The sequence below is a fragment of the Chamaea fasciata genome, unplaced genomic scaffold (genome assembly GCF_029207755.1).
Source record: "Chamaea fasciata isolate MVZ Bird 193981 ecotype frontalis unplaced genomic scaffold, bChaFas1.0.hap1 SCAF_1, whole genome shotgun sequence".
Classification (NCBI taxonomy): Eukaryota; Metazoa; Chordata; class Aves; order Passeriformes; family Sylviidae; genus Chamaea; species Chamaea fasciata.
The window spans coordinates 149,164,084-149,191,205 of record NW_027094086.1 but is presented as its reverse complement, the minus strand read 5'-3'; the positions used below and the strand labels follow the sequence as shown (position 1 = coordinate 149,191,205).

Genomic DNA, 27,122 nt, shown 5'->3' with positions numbered 1-27,122 from the left:
GTGTGGAGGAAAATAGTTGAGATTGGTGTAAAACCGTTGTACATTGTTTTCGTGCTTAATCTTTGCTGATCAGAGCAAGAAAATTCCATATGTTTGGTTCTGCTGGTCACCATCAAGATGTGGCATGGAAGGTGTGTTTAAAAAACAAGATCTCCTCTCCATACCTGTGTCTGGTTCCTCTCTTTGCCCACTCCTGACCTCCTTTGCCTCCCAAAAAGTCTTCTTTATTAAGAGACAGCTTGAGAGTTTGTCGGATCACTCAAAGTGTCAAATAACTTGTCATGGTCTAGAGCAAGCTTTGTGCTAAAGAAACTAATAGGATAAATCTGTTATTTTGGTCAGCTTCTCTGAAGTGAAATAGCTCCTAATCTTTGAATACAGACTGTTCTGAAAAAAAGCAAAATAGTGTGGCCTGTCACTTGGTGCTCATTGAGGCCACACATGACCATAGACAGTGCCAGTGAGGAACACAGTGCTGGAAATCGTTGTTCCAAACTAAAAATCATGCCGCTAAAGGAAAAGATAGGATTTATCGTTCCATCTGTATATAGCGTGGAAAAAATAAAACCATGAATTAAAAAAAAACCTGATTTCAATAGCTGGGGACAAATCAGTTCCTGGGTTGTCTTAGGGATACAATAGGGAAATTTTGGCATTCGAGGAACAGCTTTGTTCTGTTACCAACATCAGGAGCTAGTGGAAAGCCTTCAACAAATGCAGTCATCCGTCACCTCTTTCAAACGATGCTGTTATGACCCATTTCCCTTCCTGTTCCAAGGCAGTAGGAAATGAGGCAGGACACTTGGAAGAAGTTTCCCAGAGCAGGCTTGTTTTTAAGGCCCATTTGCCTGTTCATGAGCACTTTTGCTTTCCCAGCAGATTCTAGCACTTCTTTCTGCTTGTTTTTCCTGTTCTCGTCACTCTTACTACTGTTTTGATTTTTTGCATAGATATTTCCAGGGTTCCTCTTAAGAAATTTGTTTGTTTCCCCTTTTTTTTTTTTAATTTAATTTAAGAAATTCTGTGAGAAGAATTAGGTGAACAGCTATGCATGTCTTTTAGGAACTTTGGTTTTGGGTTGCCATGAAGTCAGTTCCAGTAACAGGACCTTAACGTACTGAATTATATTTTTTTCAATTCTTATTGCTATTACGCTGAGGTAAACTTGGATTCTTCCCAACTTCCGTGTGTGTGTTTTTCTTGCAGTCAGGTACTTTTTACTTGTGCCAAGTTTTTGATAGTTCATGGTAGTTGCTGCTCTCCAGTTGCTCCTTCAGCTTCTCAGGATTTTGGGCTATCTTCAGTAAAAATTTCTGCTGAGCAGCACTAAAAAAGAGCACATTAAAAATAATACGGAATTATTTCTGTTTGTCAGTTATGTGTCAACACTGGTAGACTTGAAAACAAATAAGCAGGAGGCATCTTCAGCTGGAAGAGGCTGTTCTAATGTTGAAAACAGCCCTTTCAACAGTTCCTCTGCTGGAGATCAGAGCCCGTGTTGTCCAGATATTAAAGAATAAAATCATCTACCCAAGCATCATCGATGCTAGAAGGATCAACTTCCTTTTTTTTTTTTTTAATGTGCTGTTCCCATCAGAAAACAAAGTTGGTTTTGAAGGATTAGAGAAGATGAGAAAATAGAGTTCCAGCTTCAAAAATCTTACACATTTGAGGGAGAGTTTGAGTGAGAGTTAAACATTTGAGCCAGGCTTTGTTCATTTTGGAGCTGTCCTTGTTTCTGGATGTCCAGGGATGAGGAGGAAAGATCAGGTTGGCCAAGAATTTCCTGCCTTCTCCCAAGTGTAGTGCAAAAGTGAGACCTTGGGAGCAGCACTGGTACTGCTGGATGAAGAAAGTTGGATTCCTTGAGTTAGTTTAACATCATCACGTCCTTGTCAGACATTTTGCTGTTGCCTAAGTGAAGATGCTGTTTTTTTTCAAGTCAGTTGACTCAAATGAAGTTGAGTTCAAGGAATGGGGTTCTGCCCTGCTGTCGGGCTCTGGCTCAGCCTCTTGCTGCTGCAGTGAAAATTGACAAATATACCCATTAGTAGATCTTAAAGCTGAAAAAGTTCCAGTAAATACAGGTACTTTCTTATTGCCATCTCTTATTAATCATAGCATGGGTTTTATCAGTCCAGTCTCCTAAAAATCATAAATGCCAGTATACTAACAGATCATTTCAGCAACTAAAATGCAAAATCCTGTTTTTATTTTTTTTTTTTACCCTGGTTTCTTGAATACTTTGAACTTTTGGTTTAAAATGTTTGAGTGCTACATTTACTGCTCCAGACCTTTGTTCTACCCTTTAAAAGCCATTACCCTTACAGTGATTTTTTTTTTCTTTTTCCCCAGGGTGACCAGATGCAGGTCATGCCTATACCAAGTGTATGTATTTTTATCCCTTTTTCTTTTAATAATTTTCATGACTTTTGCTTTGATTCATTTTATGTTGCAGTCTAACAGGTCTGTTTTGTGTTGCATGTTAACAAAAGGATTTTATGTTCTGTCTGTAATGTTGTATCCCCAGAGGTGGATTGAACTGCATGTCTTCTACAGGGACTGAAAGAAGAGTTTGGGTTTTATCTGGGTTTCAGCTGAATTTTTAGCATTTTGAAAACACACGAAGTAGTCTGAAAGTTATTTATTTTAATAGAGGCAAAAGGTGACTCATCATCACTATGTGAGACACAATTACCAAAACCTTTTCCTCTCATTTTCCCCTACATTCCAGCTGAAAAGAAGAGTTGGAAACTGCGTAATTCATTTGAAATAAGTCACGTTATGAAAACAGAGCACACTGACTGTTGCTCATTACTGCACTTGTTTGAGATGATGCTCTTGGTATCAGCTGCTGCTTTATGGGCCTTAATATTTCTGTTTATCTTCCCTGGATTAAACTTGGAATGCTGTTTGGCATCTGAATTATTTTTCAAAGCTAAATAAAAGGAATTAAAAAACCCCAAGTCCTTCAAACTGAAGCTTTTAATTTAATTAGTTTTAACCTTTTTTGGTCAAAAAGCTGCTCTTTTTTTTACAAGGATGAAGTCTTAGGCTTTGTAAAGCTGAAAATACTTTTTTTTTTGTTGAGCTCCTTTGCTGTTTACAGTACTTCACCATTGCAGAGTTTCCCAGAAAATAGCAGTGCTGATGTGTGGAGATAATGACCCAGCCCTCTTGTTCGAGATATTTGGTAGCCTTTAAAGACCTGGATATTCCCCAAGATGCCATTCTTTTTCTTCTTTGCCTTCTTTCTCACGTAGCCCAGCATTCCAAAGCCTCCTGTAAGAAGCCCCCTGTCTGTTCTGCAGTGCAACAGTGCCAGGAGATCCCTGTGACTGTGCACATCTTCCCTCTCCCAACAGCTTCTCTCGGATTTGAGAGCTGTTGGAAATTCCTCTTTATTCCTTACCTGTTATTTCTGATGTGGCTCATGCATGGTGTGTATGCAGACAGGCATGGACATGCATGTGGTCTGTATTCCTGCAAGTCTAGGAATAGAGAACCTCAAATGTAAATCAGAAAATACTGATTTCCAAACTACTTTTCTTTTTTACATACCTGCCAAATTCTGTTAGGTGACTGTAGTTGCTCCACTAGGAATAATTTGAACATGAAACGTGTTCTGGCTGTGCTCTGACCTGGAATAAAAACCTTTCCCAAGAGTGACTGTAGGTACTAACTGAATAAGAATTCAAACAGAACAAAATTTTGGAAGGATAAATGAGTAGAGCCTCGGCAGGTACAGAAATTAAATCGGGTGCTTTGTTAGAACACTGTCTTTGCAGTGTTAAAGCAGTGCTCTATTAGATTTGGGCAATGGTAAGAAAAGGAATAATTCAAGAGGGATATCTTTTTTTTTTCCTTTTTTTTTTTTTTTAAGCTCAGCTGTAGTTTTACAGACACACATTCCCAGCACTAACAAGGCAGTAAAATTAACTTACCCCTGCAGTCATGACATAGAGCTCTGAGGGAGCAGGTGACTTTAAACACTCCTTCCCCTTCTCCAGTGCCATCTGATGCTTCTTCTTGCAGCAGGACACGGGAGTGTTGTCAGGCAGCCCTTGGGCTCTGGTGTGACATTTACCCCTCAGTATCAAAGTGCTGCTGGCTCTCAGGAACCAGCCAGCAGCACTGTGTCACCATCTAAATAAAGGCACAAGGGGAGCTGCACATGGAGGAAGTGCTAGGAAGGAAAATGCAGGGTAATGTTAAGAAAAACACCTCAAATTAAAGTGGTGCTCTGCCAGTCATAGGAGGGGTGTTGATCCTGAGCGCTGGAGCCCAAAGGTTTGCTCCAAGAAGAACGCTAATTTTGTGTTTCAGATCCATTAAGGCAGAAATTCTGGATTCTCTGCTACTTAGGGATGAGAACTGGGCTGTGTGAACTCCAATGTCTTGTACAAACTAGGAGAAAAACCTAAACAGACACAGAGCTTGGGGACAATTAAGTGGACATTGACTTTTTACAGGACTCCTTGCAAATGTCATCAGTTCAGGTGTTTAGAGATTTCCTGAATGACTCTGAAAACAGCTCTGCCCACTCCACACTTTTAAATTGAAGCCTCCAGTCAAAATATGAGGATTTCTGGAGCTTTATTGTGCTTTTTATCATGTATTGAACCTGGCAGTCTGCTGAGGTCACCTGTTTGAAAGCTTCCATTGCTTTATGTGCGTTTTGCATTGCTTTTATTTGCATTTATGTGTGCAGTTCAGTGAAGTGGATCTGCTCAATCAGATTTGTCCTGTTTTGATTGCACTGAATTTAAAAGCTTGACTTAATATGAATTTTTGCTTGATTATTGATAAAGATGACTGCTAAACAAGAAATATTCCAGCTTCAAGTTAGGTTCTTCAGAAAATAGAAACAGCATTAATTTGGGTTTTTGTTAAATATGAACTTTACTGTGTTTGCAGCTCATACTTTGAAGCTGTTTCCAGCTAAGGCATAGGTTAAACAGCAGCATAATTGATTATTTTCCTAATACTGCAAAATTAATTCTTTTTAGGGCTGAAATAAACACAAAATTTTTAAAAAGGGAAACCCGAAACATTCCCAGCTGACACATTTTGATAGACCTGATTAAAAATCTGTTAAATGTAGCTCAGGATGACTGTGTTTTCATGGATTTCACTCAGCTTTGTTTGGAAAGGAGTATGGTGGAGAAATCATAAAATCATACAGTGGTTTGGGTTGGAAGGAACTTTAAAAGATTCTTGTTCCAACCCCCAAATCAAAGTAGACTCAGATCAGCTTCACTGTTTTATATTCTTTTGAATGAAGAGGTAAATGGAAATAAAAAGCCATGCTCATGCAACATCTTAAATGAGATGTTGTCAAACTTCTCTTAAACAACTCTTAAATGAGTTGGAGTGTCCACTTCTTTTGTTCAGCTTAAAATTCCACTGTTAACGAGTGGTATCAAAATTATCCTCAGAATCCCTGCAGAAGTTAAATCTTAGCACAGGGATATTGGGGTTTTTTTCTACTGGTCCTCACCTACATTAGATGAATCCTTATTATAAGTTTTTCTAGAAGAAATTTTGGGAACTGCCTGTTCCACAAGAGGAGCTGGCATCTTCAGGCAGCTGTGCTTTAAGTAGGAATAATTTATCTTCTGTAAGAGTATTTCTGCACATAACTGCTGGGAGAAGCTGTTAGCCCTGCAGAGTGCAGCCCAAAGTGTGAGCTGAGGAGGACACAAACAGTAAATTAATGTGCTGCACTCAGGCTTTAATACGCTGCCAGTACAGAGAGAGAGAAAAAAAAGGGATTATTAATTCTGATACCTGGCTCTGTGGGAAATACAGGCCTACAGGGAGGAAAGCCGATGATTGTTCTGTACAGTGAATTTCTGCGAGATTTGTGTTGACCAGCTGTTTATGCTTCAACCAAAAGTCCTGTTCTCTTGCCGCCACCATCCCCTTTTTTTTTGTTTTTTTCCTTAGGGAATTTACTATTTCCACGGGACTGAAGCAGTGCAGCAGTCGTTTCACTACAAGGTCTGTTGAGCTGATCAGCCACGAGACCTGGCTGGAGTGCATAAATCCCAAACAGTGACTAGTTTAACTTGTGTACAGTTTGTGTCTTGTTGGAATTGAAGTGCAAACCAGTGAGATAACCAACCACCTGTAATTTTTTTTCTGCTGAGTTTTGTGGAAGCCTGCAGCCTTTCGGGGAGTGTTGCGTAGTAAATATGAGTTGCTGTTAGCCACAATTAAATATTCTTAATCATCTCAGATGTCTTTAAACTGATGCGGGTAAAAAAAAAAAAAGATGTTATCAAACTTCCATAACTATTCACTGTGCTGGAAATCTGGTGTTTAGAACTCTTCTTGGGTTTGTCTCCATTAGTGAGAAAATTAAAACACAATGTTGAATGAACAACGCTTGTTTCTGCCTTAAAAGCTTTGCTACCCTTGACAGGTGGAAATTGCTTTAGATCAGGAAGCTTGAACAGCAAAACAAATGGGCTGATAACTTTGCATACAAATCCTTTCAACTTCCTAAAAGCCTCAAAAATGCCTGCCTTGCTCCCAAGTCCTACAGCAGCTATTTAGCAGCCTCACAACTTGTAGTGACTTCAGCTTCAGAATAATTTCCTTGTCCCTGTTATCAGAATGTTTTCACAGCTGAGGGCAACAGAATTGCGATTTGTGAAATGGAAAATTTATTTCTTCTGATCTTCAAACCTGTGAACTTAAGGAAACCAAGATCAGGTTGAACTCAAGATGCCAAAGCTTGTGGGAGAGTTGGTTGTGCCGTTGTTAGATCGAGTTAGGTCAGTGATTGCACATGATCTCCTAAAGCAATGCTGAAAAGGGAGAGGAGCTCCAGCAGTAACCAGAATCTCTGTGTAGGTACCACAGGTAAATTGTGCCTCTCCCAGCCACTGCTTTTGAGAAAACAGAGGTGCACTGGGTGAAAAAAAAAAACAACACAGCTCACCTCGCTGTGCATTCAGGGAATTTGAGCTCTCAGAGATGAAAGTTCTTGCATTTTGTAGTCCTTGGTGTGTGCCCATCCTATTCTTGATGACAAATGCAACAGTTTCCAGCTAAAAAAATAAAGATACCTGTGGGAAGACAGTGCTAGTATTTTTCATATGTGCATTTTCATATGGAAGAATATATATTTCAGTATGTTTTCCATAGATACAGATATTTTCAGTTTGATAAGGAATTCACATAGAAGGAATTTCTGGCTTTGAACTGCTTGTGCAGATTAATGTAGTCAAAAATTCAAAGGAGATAAGAGTTTTGAGTACAATAATAAACTGAACTATTATTTTTAAAAAAAAATGTTTAAGGTTTCCTGGGATGTTCCTACTTTTTTTTCATCTTCAAAGACAAGAAGTATTGGAACATGGGTTCTGAAGATAATTGTTTTTAAATGGGTTGGACTTTTCTTTCAGTAAGCTTTTAGTTTATTTAGGTTGCAAGTTTGGATCCTTTTTAACATGAAAAAACTGAGGTGGGATGCTAAATACCTTTTAGGCTTTGAATAGGAGGGAGAAACCAAAACTCTGTAGGTCTGGTCCTAGCTGCCAGCAGGCAGAGGTGGAAGTGAAGCAGCTGTGGGACTGTCCATAACCTAGCCAGGGTGTTGGATAAATTTCAGCCTGGTTGGGTGGCTGTGATTCGTGGAGCCTTTGCAGGCATTAGGCAGAAGCTAATGCCTAAAATCTGGTTTTAATCTGAAGGTGGCTGTCAGATGTGTGCTGAGAGGAAATGCACTGAGACAAGTGGTTTGTAGGCCGGGCAGCTTCCAGTTGGGTGGCTCAGGGATCTGTTGTCAATGTTAATTGCGAGGAACTAAATCAATTTCAGTGAAGACTCCTAAAAATCCCCCAAGAACTCCTGCTTTACCTAGAAACGCTTAATGTAAGTCCAGAACCTGATTTGTTAGGTGCTTCATTTAAAGAGTTCATTAGGCATCATTGGGCAGTATCTATCAAGGTGACACTTGAATTGAGACAGTGGTTAATAATCTGTCCTGGCTCTGGAGGGTGTCCAGAGGTTCCTGCCTCACCTTTGTCACCCCTGCCTGCACAGGGGTGGCCTCAGATCTCTGCCAGCCCCTCTGCAAAGGGCCACAGAAAAGAACAAACCCACGAGAAATGATGAATCCTCACCAGAGCGACAGTGAACAGATAAAAAGATAAGAAAAGAATGGAGTTATAGTTGTGTATCCAAGTCTAAATTAATTTAATTTCCTCTCAGTCTTAAGCTTCTCCCTACTGATGCTTTTCCATCAAGCTAATCCTTTTCCTTCATTAAAAAAAAAAAAACCTCGAGTGGCAGCAGTGTTTCAGCTCCAGTTGGAAGCGTTCTCTCCCATTTCTGTGATTTCAGAAAGTATCCAGTACCAAAGTCTAAAGCAACGTATTTTTTATTGCAAACTGGGGTGTTGAAGTGGGAAATGATCCAAATAATATGAGATTGTCTGCATTGCTTTCAGAACAATTGTCATTTCATGGGATTGGTGCCATTTTTATTTAGAGCAGTGTGCTGTAGAAGAGCCCCAGTTTAGATTCTTCACTGCAGTTTTAATACCTTGACTGGGAGCATAGTTCACATGGAAGTTGATCACCACCCTACTAAGTGGTAAAAACAAGAGCTGAAGACATGTCCTGGAAGATAAAATTAGTAATGCTATCTTGCATCAGGATGGATTCCTCAATTTCAGCATTTTCCATGGCAGACAGAAATAATGATTTGTGTAAATGTCCATCAGCCTGATATGGCTGCAAGTGACATTGACTGGAAATAGGATAACAACAGCAACCAAAACCAGGCATTGGGAAAAGAGCCACTGGAAAAACATGTTGTACCAAATATCCTGGTTTTATGATGGGTTTTTTTAGATAATGGTGGTGTTTTACCATTTTAATTTCCAGTGCTTTGGAGGTCATTCTAAACAAGTCTTGAATTTAAAAAAGAAAAGTCTGTATGGATATTGCAATTGCATGTGCCATTAATATCCATACATGAACTTGGGATGAGCCCAGAAAAGCATTTGATCTCAAATCATGTATTCCAGCTCCCAGTAATTACTAGAATAGTAATGTTGACAGAAGGATCCCCCTTCCATAGAGGTTTTACTTTTTTTTTTTTGTTGTCTTCCTCTTTTCTTTTTATTTATAGCCACCAGCTAAATACCTCCTGCCAGAACTGACAGCATCAGACTATGGGAAGAAGTGTGTGGTCATTGATTTAGATGAAACTTTAGTGCACAGTTCATTTAAGGTAAGTAAATTCAAAAGGGATGTCTTGCAGCTTGAATCTGTCAGTGAATGCTGCAGGAACTGTTAAGCCTTGTAACACTTGAACTCCTCTTATATCCTCTGCCTGGGAGTCCTCACTGCCTCTCCTGTGATTATTCATCCTAATTTAGCTCTCAGGGGAGTAACAACAGAGATTGCTTTTTTAATTATTGTATTTTCTTTTTTTTTTTTTTTTTTTTTTTTTTTTTTTTTTTTTTTTTTTTGAGAAAACTACACTGACTGCAACAAGGCCTGGAGCAGGTATTGACTTCATGGCTTTAAGTATTCCACCAAAGACCTGTGTTTTGGACAGGTCCAAAATCTGTTGCTTTGAAAATAGGGTTTTGCTTTTGCGGTTGAAATGATGCCATAGTTAGTGTGGGGGAGTGGAGAACCAGCACAGCATTATGCTGGGTTAGATGCACCTTAAACCAGGAGATTTTGGGCACCAGTGGAGGCTCTTCTGTCTTGCTGGAGGAGGATGTTGTTCTCCAGGACAGGCTTCTGTCCTGATCACAATAATTGTTTGTAGGTATTTAGTTTTCAGAGCAGGAAAGCAAATACCATTTAGGTGTTGCTGGTGAGTCAGTCATCTTCAAGAAGCAACTTCTGTAACCCTTCAGAGTTCAGCGAGTGGTGACAGTACTGGTGTTTTTTCTGCTCTTTAAGTAGGGCTGAAATTAGGAGACTTCAGAAATACAAAGAGTCTAAATTGGCTTAGGCTGCTGATAGCATTTCTGATTGGTAATCTAATACTGATAAAGCATCTGCTGGTTTTATACATTGATTGGAGAATTTTTAAGAGTTTATTATGTTACCTTACTCCTGCCAAACCAGATTAACCACCCTTAAAGTCTTCGAGGTGCTTGCACTCTATTTTTCACTGCAAGTATCAACTCCACTTTTTTAGTCCTTCACTTGTTAGTTGCCAATATTTAAAATGCAAACTAGTAATTCATGTTGTGGTTAGAATTTGGCAGCAACCTCTTTTATTGACTTCAAGAAAACCTTATATGGAAATATTAGAACAAATATTCCTGTGCCTCAAACTGAAATGAAGGGGGTTTTTTTTGTTTGGTTTTTTTTTTTTTCTGTCTTTATTGTGCCTGATGATATAAAACAATTTATGGTGATGTACAGGAACCTCCCAGCCTCAGTGCCATATTTGTCTTCTGTACCCAGGCTGAGCTTGTACTGGAGAACTTTTTAGGGAAGTAAAAACCACTGGATTGGGAAGGGAGGAGCCTTGCCCATCTATTTAAACAAGAGTCAAAAATAAGAAGAGAAAGCTGAATTTGAAAGTCTAATTTTGTGTAATAAAAATGGAGCATTAGGCTTATTGTTGTAAAAATACAGGTTTGCTTTCTGAGTGCTGTGGGTAATTTTTACTCTGATTTTTTTTTCTGGTTTTGAAACAAAATGAGATTCGGTTTAGGTGGTTATTAATTTCTTTTTTTTTAACCATTGTAAAGAAATGCATATTTAATGGTTGACACAGTTGCCAATCTCACTTGTAGGACTGAGGTTTGCAGAGTGTTTCTTAGCTGGCTCCTTTTAATCCTCCCATTCATTCAAATGCTATTTAATGGGTATTTAAATGACATTGAGTAGGTATTTCAGAAAAACCAAAATATTTTTCTGCTTGATGATGAGCGCTGAATGATGTTCTGTGTGAGGGAAAGAGAACTGGTCCGTTTTTTGTGTGAGGTCAGTAGAGCTGGGCAGATGTTGGATTTTGTGCAATATTTGAGTCTTAGGGTTACAGTGGTGTTATTTCAGTAGGAAACCCTGTGATTGGGGGTGTGTAAGAGAAAACCAAGTGCTGGAGGAAATGAATGTGGTTGTTTAGTGACTAGCACTGTCAGGTGGTGCTGTTTGGGTTTTGTGAGGGGAAATTCTTCAGCTGAATTAAGACCACTAATTGTCATCAAAAATAATGATCCATTCCAGCAGAGCAGGGGTTTGAACACCTGTGTGCACCCTGCTCTGCTTGGATAGTCAAGTTACTTCTGTAGTTTGTATGGGTTTGGGGGTATTTGGGAGGTTTTCTTCCATTAAAACATGTCGGCTCTAACCAGTTAGGTCCCCACTTAAAAGCTGGAAAAGCATACATAAATTTGAGAGTTTTAGTACAAAAGGCTTTACTTAAAACACCTGATACTTTAGAATTTGTAATTCTGTTATGAAATAGGCTTCATATTTCAAATGCAGATTACATGGTTTTTTTGACACAACCAGAGAGGCAGAGTATTTAAAGTGCTCTTTATGAAAGCAGCAACATCTGAGGGAGGGTAATTCTCATCTTTCTATGCCCCTGCATATTTGTGAAGCTTTAAGGAGGTACTAGTCTTTCATGTTAGGTGCATATTAAAGGAATAAAGTTTGGGGTTCTTTGGCAAGAGTAGAAAAGGAATAGATAGACAGGATAGTTATCATTCCCATCATAAAACAATAATAGAAGCAAAAAAAAATTAAATCAAGGAGATGTAAACATGGTTTTGTATAAAATGTATTAAACCACATGCAAGCCTGGAATGTAGCCCTATTCAAAACTGGTAGTGAAAAAACTTCAGAACATTTAAAATGCTGAAAGTTTGGGGTTGTTGTTTTTTTTTTTTAAATAGAAATGGTTCTAGCTGTGCTGAAGATTTTCAGTGGAAATGCATTCCTTCCTTCCAGGCTCTGTTTCTGTGGTTCCCACTGGAGGCACGGACGTGCCACAAACCTTTACCCAGCAAATTGCTGCAGACTTTTCTCCTCTTTTCCCTCCCTGAGGAGCACAGAACTCCAGTTCCATGCTCCTTTCCTTACCACCACCAAAAAAACCCGAACGTAATACCCGAAGTATAAGTGGGGGAAGCAAATATGTAGTTGGGAGTAGTTTGGTTACAAAGTGTGAGGGCGAGTTGTATTTGCTAGAAAAAACCGAAGTTGCTCACACCGAATCTGGTTTTCTCTGGCATCTGGCTGATGTTGCTCCTGTTAGGATTAAATTCTGTAAAAGCTGTAGTTTTATCAGTGGGTTTCAAAACCTCAGCAGCGTGCAGTGACCTATTCTGCTGCTGCTGCAGAGTATTTCTCTTGCTGAAGGAGGTCGTGCATGTATAAATCCTTCAAGTGTGTGCAAGCCTCTTCAAAGTCTGCAGGGAGCTGGCACCCACTGGAAAACTGGTGGCTGAGGCTTCTTTACAGTTCAGTTGTGTTTCTTTGTAAAGTGAAGCATCAGGACTTCTGTGTAGCTGTTCTGTGGTTGTTGGAGCTGCAGAGGATCTTCCCTGTCTGGGAGCCTCCCCTCTGTCTTTTCCCAGAGCAGAAAGGGGAAATTGCTCAGTGTCAGATAAGAAAAATCTAGATTGTTCTGTGTGTATTCGAGGAATTCTTCAGATCACACCAGCACAGGGGTCGGCAGGAGGATGGAATTCACCACCAGCAGCTGCTCTGGAGGTCTGGTTGCCAATCCTGGCTGGTCAGGATGAGAGGATTCCATGTAGCCTCTCCTGTGCCCTCAGACCCAGCACTTGCAGGTGTCAGATCATACCATCTCCTTCATTTCTTTGCTCCTGAGAAAGGGTGTTTCCCTCCACATAAATTCTTGTGGTCATTTTGCTCTCCTGGCAGGAAGGTTGTTTGACAGTGGAATTAGAATCTGGTTTATCCAGGGAGTGGGATCAAAGTGCTGCTGGCAGGTTAATACTGCAGGATCCTCTTTTCCCACCATTTTTTCAGAGAGCACCTGTTCAGACTCCCCAGGTTGTGATCTGCTTCTTAAGTCACTTCACCTCAGCTGCTTCCCTGCTTTCCTGGCACACCTTTGCCCCCCTGAATGGGTTTAAAGTCTGTTTCCAGGCCCACAGATACTTCAGGGGCATCTTCTTGGTGGTTCCTGAGATCAGCCTGTTGCACAGACACTCCCACCTGGAGCAGTCAAATCTCACAGAGCTGAGAGATGTTTTCCAGCCTTGGCTTGGTGATACCAGTTACAGACTGGGCAGTATCCATGAAGGATACTGGCTGTTAATCAGTCATGTTACAGCTGTATTTGGCAGCTCTGTCTCAGCCATTTCCAGGCTGCAGGTGATGGAATGAGCTCCAGGCTTCAGCCAGCCATGTTTTCATGGCTGTTTTTCTTAGAGTGGACATGGTGCATGAGCTGTACCTAAGTGTGGTGTCCCCTTGAACCAGTGAACATTGGCAGCAGCCTGTTCCCAGCTACCCCTGCTTTCTAGCCAAGATTAGATTATGTGCTCCTGAGCTGTCTGCAAGGCCCCTTTCCTGCTTTCCAAGGCAATTTTACTGGACCATCAGTTTTTCACAGTAAGTCTTGAGAATTAAGTTGTGCTCGACAGGCTGGAAAAACGGATTCAAGGACTTGGGCAGATTGTGCCTGCTCTTCCCTTTGGAATTAAAATACAATTTTACATGATTAGGTTGATTGGTATTGGCATGTTTAGAATCCTTTAGCTATGCAACTTAAGTCTTGTTGCAGCTGCTGATTCAAATATGACCATTAGGTATTACTTTTACCACTGGCTTTATTTTTAATTTAGTCACCAATTGATGACCTCCAGTAGAATGTGTGCAGTACACAGTTGATTTTCTTGATGGTCATTTATCCACAAAGCCTGTATGGAAGAGTTTATCCAAAGAGATGTTTTCCTGATGAACACACTCAGTGGTAATGGGGGTTTATTCAAGCAGTGAAGCATGCTAGATTTTATGAAGCTTAAAAACAGGAGAATTGGAATTGCAGCTGTGAGTTTCTGGCTTGTGTAAGAGCACACACACAGTGGCTATGTGTGGTCAGTAATGATTATTAACTTGTTCCTCAGAAGCAGGTACCTCCTCCCTTTTATGTCCCTGAAACCTTTTCCCTCTAAAGATCTTATTTTTAATGCTGATTATTTCCTTGTCATTCTTTCCAGCCAATTAGCAATGCTGATTTCATTGTTCCTGTTGAAATTGATGGAACCATACATCAGGTAAGTGCTGTTTTTTTTTCCTTCAGCATTGTGTCCTGAATCTCAGAACGTTCTCTTCCTCCATTTGCTGCTTCATATCCAATAACTTCTCCTTTTGCAAAGCATGGCAGCTGTGTATTCTGGAATGCAGACAGGCATCCCTGTGTGGTCAGGTGGAGTTTCTCTCTCAGGACTTCAATACTTGTCTCTTTGTCAATTTTAAAACATTTTCAAAGAGGAAACGATGTGAGGACGGGGTTTCAAACTTTGCTGGGCCCAGAAAAAGCTGCTTTAACACTGCATTTTTTATTCCCTCCAGCACAAAGAGGACATACAGGTTGGCTTTAATATCTGCTGGTAGCTCTTATGCTAAAGGTTGTTTATATTTTATAAAAGTATAAAGGAAGAATGGACATTTAGTCAGTTTTTGTGACAATCTGTGTTCAATTTCTGTCCCCTTTTATTCCTGTAAGTAATTCAAGTTCCTCTGATGGGAGTTATACACTTCAGCGTAATTGAAAGGTCTGGACAAAATCATGAGGAGACTGATTTCTCTGTCTTATTCTTTAAGAACTTCACTTAAAGCTCTAAAAAATGAGTAAATGCAAAACACCCATAATTTGAAAATCAGTCCCCTCCATGTATCTTGGATTGATGTCTTTAATCAGTAATCATGTCTGAAGGGTTGCATAAAATAAATTACAGTGCTGTTACTTTCCCTCTTCAGGCAGACATTGAAGTTCTTGCTGGAGATGAATTAAACAGGTTAATGTGGAGTTGAGCCTTTCTGATACATGAACTCTGTAAATTGTTTGAAACATCTTCTGTTGGGTGTTGGATGTTACAGTTAATGAGGGGCAAACCTTCCCTAGATGTGATTTCACAGAAATTTTAAGTACTTTAGATTCTGAAATGTTGTTTATGTATTATCTTTATGGAATATTTCTACTTGGACAAAAAGGATTGTATATTTTGATCTTGTACTAATTGGTGGATCAAAAAGTTACTTCACAGTTTTGTCTGATTTCCTGTGATGGTAACTCTCCGTGTATTTGTCACTTTTAAAATGATTACTGAATATCAGTCAGTAGACTGAAACATGCTTTAAAGTAATAGTTGTTTTGGCTGTTTTTGCACTGTGCCTGTTTTATGTAGAAAAAAATCAATATCTAGGGTACTTCCTCCTGTAACATTCACCAGAGCTGATGCTTACAACATTTAAGTGGTGTTTGGGGAAATTTGTCTTTTTCCATCCTGATTTGATGTGGGCTTTAGTTGTGTTTGGTGCTGTAGAACAGACAAAGTCTCTCTCCTTAAACATTGCAGAATGCTTTTGAAAGTGGATTTTTTAATGGCTTAGAGTTGTGATCACTTCTCTTGTCAGGATGACATATTTATTTACATTTTGAAACAAAGCCCAATAAAAGGCTTAGGCTTTACAGTCAAGCATATCAAAAGCCTGTTGCTTTTCCATTTCCTGCTGCAAACTCTCAGATTCTTCACCAAAAATGATGCAATTTGGCACCTGAGATGACTCCATGTGGGGGAAAAGAGAAAACAGCAACAAAAAAAAAAAAAACACCTCTCCAAACAAACAAAAACCCCACAACTGGGTACAAAGGGAGTGGATTTGTGCATCTACTTCTCCTTTGGTCAAGTGAAATTAGTCTCTGTGCTTTGCTGGAAACTCCCTGCAGGATTTTCAAGGAAATTGCTTCACTCTTTGTATTTCAAGTTCTTAACCTGTAAGATAGGTAAATACCTCAGGCACATTTGGATGGTAAAAATTAAGGTAATTGTAAGGAATTTGTGATTCTTGAAGTCAAGGTAATTTGTGGGGCACACGGAACAGGCAAAGCCTGTGTGTGTAATACCTCTTGTACCATTGCTGACATTCAGGAATCTTTTCTGGTTTGTTTTTTTTCTGCCTTTTTTGTGATAAAGGGCAAAAATGGATATTCTGGCTGAGTCTGATGTGCGTTAGCACAGGTTGTAGAGCTCCGACAACCTGTTCCCACTTCAAACCTGTAATTGTGTAGTCACTTAGAACATAAATGAACTGATCTGAGCAATTTCTGTCATTTATCAGGATTTGTCATCTGGATAATGGCGTGTCCATTTTCTTAAGCAGTTTATAAACTCCAAGATGAATCACTGATATTGAGAAACATTTCCACCTGTGCAAAATACAGGATATGGGAAATGTTGTGGAACCACAGTGTCCATAGTGCATATCCCTGTTTTACCAGTGAGCCTGGTATTTTTCAGGCAGGAAGTTGAGAGATTTTTATTGTCCTTGAACTCTGCCTTAGGCAGAACCCCAGTGGAAACAAACAACATTTCAGAGGTGCCCATTCATAGAGAAACTTGAAATTGTATGAGATTGTTCAGATCTCATATACCAAAAAAATACAAGTTGTGGCAAATTGAATTGCTGTACTCCTGAAAGAGTTTTGAGATGGACTTATCTAACAAGTTTTTTCATGGTAAATGCTGGGTAAATGCTGGTTGGGGTTTTTTTTGTTTGTTTGTTTGTTCAGGGGGGTTTTTTGCAGTTCAACAGAGGTCTTAAAGAAAATAATGTCTTTAGTTTGGGGAATTTGTTTTCCCTTATATAATTTATAATCCAAAGGTCAGAAAGACTCTTGGGGTTTTTTTTATAGGGAGGACAATTCATCATCTTAAAGGGTGCTTGGGTAAACGAGCTTCCTTAGATTAAAAACCAGCTTTTCTTGACATCCCTTCTCCCTTTCTCATCTTTCCTTCTCCAGCCTAAATTAACTTATCTTTTGAAAGGATTTGTCATTTTATTTTAAGAGGGAAATAAATCATGTGTGAAGGAACCTCCCTTTCTTTCTGCTGTGGGTCTCTGGATGCCTCTGCAGAGCTGCCCATCCTGGGGCAGCTGGAGTTCCAGGGGAGAACCCCACGCCTTGTGCTGGGAGTGATGGTACAAATGGGTTCTGGTGTGAGCTGACCCTTCTGGGCCACTTCTCTCATTCCCCTCTGGGTAAAAGGAGATCAGAGCTGGTCCTGCTCTCCCAAATTCCAGGTAGGAAATCCAGTGTTGGAGCTGAGAGGAGGCTCATTGACAGTGGAAGTGGTGGCTGGAGGGAGATGTTCACTCTTTGGTACCTTGATTTAACTCTGCAGGAATACATCCTCTCCTTCCCACTGACCAAGAGCAGAGTGACCACAGCCCCCGGACCAGAAACTGCATCAAATACAGCTTTAATCCCCAGTGGGGGAGGGTTTTAGGGAATGCTTGTCCTTCATCTTTCATCCAAATTGAATTCCAATGGCTTTGTGCCTTGCTTTTGGTGTCTCCAAGAATAAAGAGGGCAGCCAGGAAGAGTTTGATTTGGTTGTTGCTTTGTATTTAATTTTTAAACAGAATTTGTTCCTTGAGTAAAACTAATGTTAAAGTGATTGTTTGAGATGAGGGGGGAGTTAATTAATTGCTTGTTTTTAATTGTTGAAAGCTGAAGGAACATTTGGCGTGTATACTTTGACCATCATATGCAAAATTGTTTTTCTTTTTTTAATGATGGAGGGGGAAAGGCTTTTAGAATAACAAATTTCCTTCCTGTAAAGCACAGAATTCATGGATTTTCTTGCAGAAGGCTGTGGCCTGGTTCAAGTAATCCAGGATAGGCTGTATCCTTTCTAACTGGCCTATTCTTGGTTACTTGCACTGGGACATGGCCACAGCTGTGTGACCCAGGACCACGAGGGACACGTGGGATTTTCTGCTCACTGCTCAGAAGAGACGTGAAACAGGAGGTTACAGGAGTTTGGAGTTGTCATGGGCAGATTTTTTGGTCATTACTTGCAGATCTCCTCATTGTAAAGCTGGTTTTGAGAGGCAATTCTATGTGTCCTGTTAAATTGATTGAAAACGAGCTGGGTTTGTCTTTGGGTTTCACAGATACTGAATCTCTGTAGGCTGAGGCTGCTTTGAGGTATAGAAAATTCATGTGGAAGACAATTAAAGATAATTGCTTGTGTTCTGCCATTAGCAGCTGTAAGAATCCTGTGGAAACATGCCTAGTGCCTGATTTGTGCTTTAAATGTTGAGTAGGGTTCATTTTAAATAATAAAAAAAATAGTCTATATTCCTCTAAATTCTTGGTGATAAGGAAAAAATTAGTGAGCATAAGACAAAAAATGGATGGATTTTTTTTTAATGCCTTGAAGACAGTATATAAATCTCAGAAAAATGCCAGGAGCCAGTTAGTCTAGAGATTTCAACTGAAGACATCAGGCAATGGAGGAAAAAGCCAAGCCACAAATAACCATGCAGCATTGACATTCAAGTCCAGCCACTAACAAAGTAAAGGGGAAAAAATCCCAAATGAGAAGGAAGAGGAGAAAAGAGCTGCACTGTCAGCTGAAGAAAGCTTTTTATGTGGAGTAAACCAAAGAGATTTTGTAGCCCAGGATACCAGTACGTTTTGGAGTTGCTTCCAGGCTCTAAGTAGGACTTCTCAGAGAAAACTTCAAGGAGAATAACTATCCAGAGTATTAAGATATGTTGTTCTGCCAAAAAAAAAAAAAAAAAAATTAGTGTTGTTAAAAAAAAAAAAAAAAAGGCAAAGGAATTGGGACTTTTTACAGAGGGAAATAATTAAGAGAAAAAATTGGTGAGACTTTATCTTAAGAGACGACATTTATTATTAATTAGGTATTTAACATGAGAAGCAAATCTGTTGGCCAGATCCCAGTAGGGAAAGATTTAAGGCAAAGCAGCAGGAGAAACTCAAGTAGAGGAGGCTGTGAGTGCTCTGTGGTGGATCAGGAGCCCTAAACTGCAGAAGAGAGACCATCCAACTAAAAATGCTGTGTATTCACAGCTAATCCTGAATTAGGTGCAGAATTAGGAGCCCTAGAAACAGCCAAAAGAGTGTTTATTGCAAAGAGTGGCAAATGCAGCCCAGGCTGTGGCTCAGAGCTCTGGGGTTGATTTACTGTGTGCTCCTGATGGAGGAGGTGGGTTGTGTTGCAAGCAGCAAAGTTCAGATCCTTGGCAGGGAGTTTGTAATTACATTCCAAGTGGAAATACTTCACTGACAGGGGCAGAGATAGGGATGGAGAGCAAAGAGGAGACTTCTGCTGAGGCTGGAAGCACTGGGCTTTAAAAGGGAAATTAGTATTAAATCCCAGCACTTACTCTCTAAGAAGGCTGTTAAGACTCTGGGGTGCCCCTTTTGTGCCCTCAAAAATAAGTGTAGAAATAAAACTTAAGACTAAAGAATTGAGAACTTAATTATTAACTTGGATCCTGCTGTCTTTGCTCTCACATCTGGGAAGTTGGATACTGGATACCCAAATGCAGAGGGACTGCAGCTCTCTTTCTGTCTTCAGAAAAATTCAAAGGTAGAATTTGGAGAGGAAATAATATTCCAGCACAACTTTGTGTAGAAAGAATTAAATGAAAAATTAATTGCATTGTTATAGATGAGGAAATTACTTGGTGTAGGCCTGGTGAAATACAGGAAACATTGCTGTAATTATCTGGAAAGAGAATGGTCTTGAAGTACATCTGTTAACTGTCTTTAATCCATAAAATGTCACAATTATTTGATGGGTTAGGTGCTGCTGTGGTTGTTTAAAAAAAAAAATCTGGGTTATAAATTGTTATCTGTATCAAAGTTTGAATGTAATGCTTATGGGGCCAGAAAGAGTTTAGATAAATTTCATAGAAATAACTTAAAAGAGATAAAGACTTCATGGTATGATCTGTATGCTGCATAAAGGGGAAAATTAACATTTCTGCTTTAGTCATTAAGGTACAGCTCCATCATACGTCTTTTTTAAAAAAAACCTTTGCTTTCAAATTTAGGTTTTCAATTTCAATTACACAGTTTCTTTTTTCCTTCTTTTGCTGAAGGCTTTAATTGTTATTACACTTGAGTTCAAGCTGCTGTTTCCATATTTTCTCCTTCAGGCTTTTTTTTTTTTTTCTGGGTACCTTGATTTTTTTTTTACCTCATACTAATAGGAATCTAGCAAAATACATACAATTAATCTAGTTTTACATATCAAAGAAGGAAATTCCTGAAATAGCATCAGTCTTGCAATTCCTCCTGTATTCAGCTCTATGCCAGACTTCTCTACTTGAAATTTTCAGTATTAGGGATTATTTGCCAAACAAAAGAAGATAAAATGCTGCCAGTGTTTTCTCTCAAACTTTTAATCTAAGTGCAAACAAGACAGATAAATATTTTTCAAGCAGACTCCCCTCTTCAGCTTCCCAGAGTATTGTGAGCTTTTTCCAAGCTTTCTGAGCAGCAGTTTCCTTGTTCTGGTATCTTCTGTGGGCACAAAATCATCTTGTGTGCTCTGAAAGGAGAAGCAGGGAGGTTTTAATATCTGCTAATCATGGTTTTGACAGCAGGCAGCCAAGCCAGTGCTAAAAGGCAGCAGAGCACTGCTGAAGGCAGGATGCTGAAGAGGAGAGAAATCCTGGGAATTTGCCATCTTTTGGCAAGGTCCTCTTTAGGAGATGCTGTAGGCTTTGTCAGCACTTTTAGACATTCTGCATGGTGCTGTGAAGATTTTTGGTGAAAAAAGTTCTCTGTTAGAGCTTGGAGGGCTTGGTGACTCTCCATAGTGAGTTATGGTGCTCAGCACCTGGGATTTCAGAAATGAAAGAATCAGCCACCGAACGAAACCAGGTCCCTGTTGTGCAATTCCTGCCGTCACAGAGGCTTCATCAGATTTATTCCTTCTGTGGAGCTCTTCAGCTTTCCAGCTGAGATCCAAATCCTCCCTTCTTGAGAAGCCCTCCTGTCTCCCTTTGCCTTTAGTGAGGTTTTCCAAGGAACACCACTCCTGATGATGCTCAGTGTTTGCAGTTGCATAATCAGCAGGGGCTTGGCAGCCCGTGCCTGCCAATCTCTCATTATTGGATCTCCACTTTTATCTTGCATGCTTTTCTTTTTCCACAGCATTTCATTTGAACTGCTTCCCTGTTAACTTTTGTTTCAGGTGCTGGGATTGCAGGAGTGGTTTTGGTTTTTTTTTTCCTTTCCTTGAGCACCATCTGACCCAAATGCCGTTCTCATTCCAGGTTTATGTATTGAAACGACCACATGTGGACGAGTTTCTTCAGAGGATGGGAGAGCTCTTTGAATGTGTACTCTTCACAGCCAGTCTAGCCAAGGTTTGTTCCCAGCTCCCTTCATCTCTTTAACCCTTATGGTGCTGGTCAGTGGACTTTTGGTTGGGTTTTCTATGGATAATTATTTCCACAGTTGGTACTATCTTAATTTTTCCCCTTCTTTTCTGCTTCTTTGTCTGACAGTGTGTACTTTGTCTGCTAGTGTGTGGGTAAGTGTTTCCATGGTAACACCATCACATATGGGCTTGTCTCATAATGTAGCCTCCATGCATTGCTCATGATGCCAATATGAAAGGCTCACAAGTTACCATGGTTATAGTGAGAAATTAGAACAAATAGCGTGCGAGCGAAGCAGCACATTAAAGCTGGGCATGAAATAAAACACCGAATTAAACCCTGTCCACACCATCAACCAGTGACTCAGAAACTCACTGCAAATTGGGAACCACGGTTTTTGGTCTTATCAAGGTGCAATTGCAACCTGGAGTTAGAAAATGAGGCCTTTCTGCAAAGCTTGAAACGTTCCCCAGGAATATTTTGTGCCCTCTGGTTCTGCAGTAGCAGTAGTGGCTCGTAGGTAGTTTTTTTTGTGGTAGATGTTACAGTAGTAGACTGATCTGGAATTCTTCCCTTCAGTGTATTGTATTTGTGGTGTCTTGTCTGTAAAATGATATTGGTTATTTCTAAATAGTGCTCTAGCATGGCAAGCTTTTGTTCCAGCCCAGTGTAGAGAAGGTGGAAGGGGACAGGACCCCGACTTTCTATAAAGCCTTTTTCCCTGCATTCTCTTTACCACATATTGTTCAGTCATGTTGAAAAAACCCTAAATACTGCCCCAATTTCATACTGAAACTCTGTGCCTTATTTCATAATCAAAAGATGATTGATTTCAACATAGATTTTTTTTTTTTCTTGGTTTAAAATACAGGGAAATGGTAACTCCTGTTGTGCAGTAATAACTACCATTTTCAAGTATGTGGTTATTCATGTTCGAGTTTATTTGGATACTTATTTTTGGTCAGTTTATATAAATCGTTGAATTCTACATTGTGCCTCACTTAAAGTAACATTTTATGTATAAAATGAGAATTTCCCTGGTATTGTACATGAATATTTGTATTAATAACATCTTTGGCTGATTTTCTGCGGCCTAGTTATGCAGTTTGGTAATCTTAAGAATCTTGCTGACCCAGTTGCTCCAAGGGCATCATTTGGCAGAGCCTCATCAGGCTCAGATTTGTTCACAGCAGTTTATCTTCAGAGGCACATGGAAACAAATCAGCTGGGGAAAAGCTTCATATTGATTTTCTATTAGCATTGGATGGTTTTATGGGAATGGTAGGTGAGATCTCTGGATCCATCAACCTCTAGAAAAATTCTCAGGGTAACTCTAAGTTACCCTGAGAATAAAACCTAATCAATAAATCACAGAAAACATTTAGAGTGCAAGTTAGCCTTCTCTAGGAAGATAATTGTCCTACTTTTGCCTTATCTCTTTATTAATCACTTTAGGTTTGCAGGCGAGTGAGTTAATTAACAAGGAGCAGGGAAGAAAATGGAGAAAAAGGGCATTTTTTCTGAAATTATTTCGTGTCCTTTCTTTGGCTCTGTGGATCAGCCTTATCTGCACGTTGCTGACTTGATGTTTCTGACTTGTATTTTTTAAGTATGCAGACCCAGTAGCTGACTTACTGGATCGCTGGGGTGTGTTCAGGGCAAGGCTCTTTAGAGAATCCTGTGTTTTCCACCGAGGGAATTACGTGAAGGATCTGAGTCGACTGGGCCGTGAGCTGAGTAAAGTTATTATAGTAGATAATTCTCCTGCATCTTACATCTTCCATCCTGAAAATGCAGTAAGTATCCAGAGCACTCGAGCATAACTTCGTCTCCTCTGGCCCTCGTCCAGATTTCCTGATTCAGAAAATAGACTTTTCAGAGCACTGGCTCGTGTCAGAGTCTGTGTTTTCTTAGGCTGCAGGTGGGTTCTGGGGTTCTCTGCCAAATGGTGAAGGACTTGGGCAAAGTGATCCTGACAGCGTGTCACAGCCGTGACTGCTCGTGTGCTCTGAGCTTGGGCTGCTGGCTTGAGGTGCAGCAGTTTTGAGAAATACCAAGTGGTGTGGAACCTTAAAAACCGACCTGGCTCTAAGAAACAAAGCTGCCCTGCAGCGCAGATTTTGTTCTTTGGAGTAGTGATTACAGAAAGAATGGTTTGCTTGAGCTTCTTTAGGTACCCCCATCTTTTTTTCGTTGTGTGAATAATATTTTATTAGGCAAGATAATTAATATTTTACTGGTTGCTGCTGAGATCTGCATTTGTGGGTAAGGGAAAGAAAAAAACACCCACCAAGATCTGTTGTGTTGCTATGCTGCTATCTCAATTATTTTTGTCCTGACTCCATAATTAGAGCTGTTAGTCAACAAGTTCATCAAGGTTTAGGAAGAAGGGTAAAGGGCAGGGAGCAGTTCTGTAGGAGAGAACGGTGAGGAGCAAGCAATGTGCATTTTCACTGTGTGTTTGTACTGCCTCCAGAGCTCTGATGGGGGGCTCTGGGGTGCTCCATCCATGGCTGCAGCCAGTACAGCTGTTCACATCTGCTTTAGCTGCCAGGGGAGAAGCTGGAACTCTTGGATCTGCTGACTTTTAGACAGCCAGGCTGTGCACTGTTTGCTTTGATGTTTTTAGGCTGCCTTCTTTGTGAACTGTTAAAATCAGTGTAGGAAATCTTTTATCAAGAACACTGCTTTGCACAGTCCTGCCTCTCCAGATTAGCTTTTTTTTCCTTCTTGTAACATGAGCTATTTATCTTCCAGCAGTCAGCTTTCAAGTTCAGATCCTAATATTGTGATGCCCTAAGTGATGTGGTGAAAACATTTTTCTGGTTGGTGCCACACATGGTTTAAAGCTGCCATTTATAATAACCAGGACCTGCAGCTCCAATTTATGTTCATGGTTAAAATTAAAAACCTGATCCAAGATCATCATTTGGTATCTCAGAAATCAGTGCCAAGAAAATAATGAGCTGTAGAAATTTGGGAGATGAAATTAAGGGCCTTGTCAGAGTGGTTTAATCATGTATAGAAAAGTGCTGCTGGCTGACTGATACTCGAGTCTCTGCAGAAACCAGAGCTTGTAACAAGATCCAAGATAGTCTTGAAAAGACCTCAGTGTGCTCCCATAGTGAAGATACACAGAACACCTTCCCCAAACCCAGCCTGCATATTTCAGAAGGGTTATTATGTGTGTTGTTTTCTAAACCCACTCACTAGATCTAACATTATAACCTGAACAATGTTCTGCCCTTGCAGTTAAACATTTCCTCCAAACCCCGTGCTGGAAGGGGTTGTTGCTGCCTGCCTGTGCCTGGTGACTCACTCTGATAATTCTTGGAGGGGAAAAAAAAAAAAGATTTGCCTGTAAATAAAGTGTCAGTGCAGCTTCATAGCCTGCGTCTGCCTCCTAGTCTGTTCTGGATACCAGGGAGGCAAAGCAAGGAGAGCTGCCCAGTGTGGGGTCATGTGGGTCACCTGGACATGCAGGTGAAGGTCAGCTGTCCTGGTTGGGCTTGGGGTTGAACCTGCTGCTCCACCTGAATGGTCATGAGTAGCTAATTACCATGATTATTATAGCATGATGATGATGATGATGGTTACAGAACACCCACACAGACAAAACTCACGTGTCTTTGACATCATGAAACCCTCTCAGTGTTTGTTGCTTGGTTTGTTTCAGGTGCCTGTGCAGTCCTGGTTTGATGACATGACAGACACAGAGCTGCTAGATCTTATTCCTTTCTTTGAAGGACTAAGCAAAGAGGAAGAAGTTTACAGTATGCTTCATAAACTCTGCAACAGGTAGCCCTTAACTCTGACTGACTCCTGCTCCTAGATTGCAGTTGCTAGAGGCTGTCTCCATCTCTTTCAGCTCTTTCAAATGTAAGCTTTGGGGAGGTCACCCCTGTCAGAAGTGCTACTCTTGATCTTCCTGTTACATTGGACACGAAGGACAATCATGAGTGATGCTATTAAGCCTTCAGAAGCCTGACTCCTAAGGTCATGTGTTCAGACTACTTTTTTAAAGGAAAAAAAAAAAAGAAGCTATTTTAAATGGGACTCTTTTAATTAATTTCATAAATGGACATCTTTTACTGGATCAGCTTTTCTTAAAACATGCCAAAAAAAAAGAAGCTTGTATTTCAGCAGTTGAATTTCTCTCCCTTTCTTCCCCTCCCACTATGCAGACAATTTTACCCCCCTGCTTAGAGCAGTTGACCTGACTCTGAATTTTTTCTTACAGAATGAAGTGCCTTTTTGAATGTTATTTTAAGATAAAAAAAAATTCATTTTTGTATAAGACGTATTTCCAGACATCTTTTAGTCTTGTATTGTCTAAATGCTTTAAAAGGAAAAAGGAAAAAAAAAAATTTATAGAGCACTGTAATATATAACAAAGGAAAAAAGTTGAAACCAAGATGCTGGGTTCCTGTCTCCACGATGACATTAAGTTGTGTTACACTTTGTCATGCTCAGAAGGTTCAGGCGTTCGTGGGAGGGCTGAATTGGGGTCATTAACGTGGTGGTTTCACTGATGAGGATTTTGGGCACAGTTTTAAAACATATCTGCAGTTGTTTGAGCGTTTAGGGAGCGATGGAGTTGAGGAAATGAGGTGGCTGATAGACCTAAAGCACCTTTAATTCCAGACAGATGAAGTTCTGCTGTCTCTGCTTACGCACAACTGCCATGCCTCTTCTTTTTTTGGAAAACCATTGTCCTGGGAGAACGGCGAGGAGATCTATTTATTAGTTTTAAGATTCTTTTCTCAAAACAACCCATCTGGGTAAGCTGGATCTATATTGAGCTGTTTGGAGTACTTTTTTTCTTTTAATTGCTGCTACTGTATACTCACCAAATGGAGTTGACCATCGGCTGTTATACTGTTTTTGCCACTGTGCCTGTGCTATGAGACATTTTCTGTAAGCTGCAAACTTTGGGCAATAAATAAAATGCAGGCTTCATAACCCACCCCCATGGATTAATCCATTGGTATCTGATGTACCAGAGAACCCAGTAAAAGGTGACCTGTAAAGGATTTTTTTTTTTTTCCAATTAAGATGAAGCCCTCTCCTATCTTTGATACATGAAAATGCAGGAGGTATTTTGCCCACACCTTTGATCTGTAATTCTTTTTTCCCAAGGTGTAAGGTGCAGATTAGGAGCTATATTAAGTCTTGCTGGAAGGGCAGAAGTTACTAGCCTAGACTAAAATTGGTCCTCTGGCTTTGGAGTTGAGTTAGACTCATCTCTGAATCTGAGAGCCTGCTTAACATCTTCTGCAGTGCCATAGGTACCTTTTCAGATGAGTTCTTTTTACACATTTTATGCCTTTGAAGAACAAGGCACACCTTTTTCTTTCCCCCCCTTTCCAGTGTCACCTTTCAGTTATTGTCCACAGCAGAAATCTGCAAACATAAAAAAGTGCAGCTGCGTTTGGCTGTCATCAGAGAAGACTAAATGGACTATTTGGTGCTTCTAATTAGCCTCGTGCTAAATTCTGAATTGTAGACCCCCTTTGCCTTTTCTCTTTTCCTCGAAAAGTCCCAATGACTTGGGAAAGAAAAATTTCTTTGCGATGGACTTGGGGCTTGTGATCCTTGTCTCAAAAAACATTGGTGAAGCAGCTTAACAAATCTGAGAGGGGCAGGCCAGTCTGCACAGGCAGCGAGTGGGTTGTGGTGGGTGCAGTGTCAAGCTGAGCCCCCCCTATTGCAGTGCAG

The 27,122-nt window shown here is 40.2% G+C and overlaps 1 protein-coding gene across 4 annotated transcripts in view; it reads left to right on the top strand.

Annotated features, from left to right (window-relative positions):
- CTDSPL (CTD small phosphatase like) overlaps window positions 1–25,319 on the top strand; it is a 75,591-nt gene extending 50,272 nt beyond the window's left edge. The window contains exons 3-9 of one of the 4 annotated variants that reach the window (XM_066201603.1): window positions 2,356–2,388; window positions 5,950–6,003; window positions 9,148–9,249; window positions 14,189–14,245; window positions 21,297–21,389; window positions 23,015–23,200; window positions 25,081–25,319. In XM_066201603.1, coding sequence (XP_066057700.1) covers window positions 2,356–2,388; window positions 5,950–6,003; window positions 9,148–9,249; window positions 14,189–14,245; window positions 21,297–21,389; window positions 23,015–23,200; window positions 25,081–25,206 — 651 coding nt within the window. In that variant the 3' untranslated portion in view covers window positions 25,207–25,319. The remainder of the gene's footprint in view (window positions 1–2,355; window positions 2,389–5,949; window positions 6,004–9,147; window positions 9,250–14,188; window positions 14,246–21,296; window positions 21,390–23,014; window positions 23,201–25,080) is intronic. The other 3 variants (XM_066201610.1, XM_066201615.1, XM_066201619.1) reach the window with 3 other exon arrangements.
- The last annotated feature ends 1,803 nt before the right edge of the window (window positions 25,320–27,122 follow it).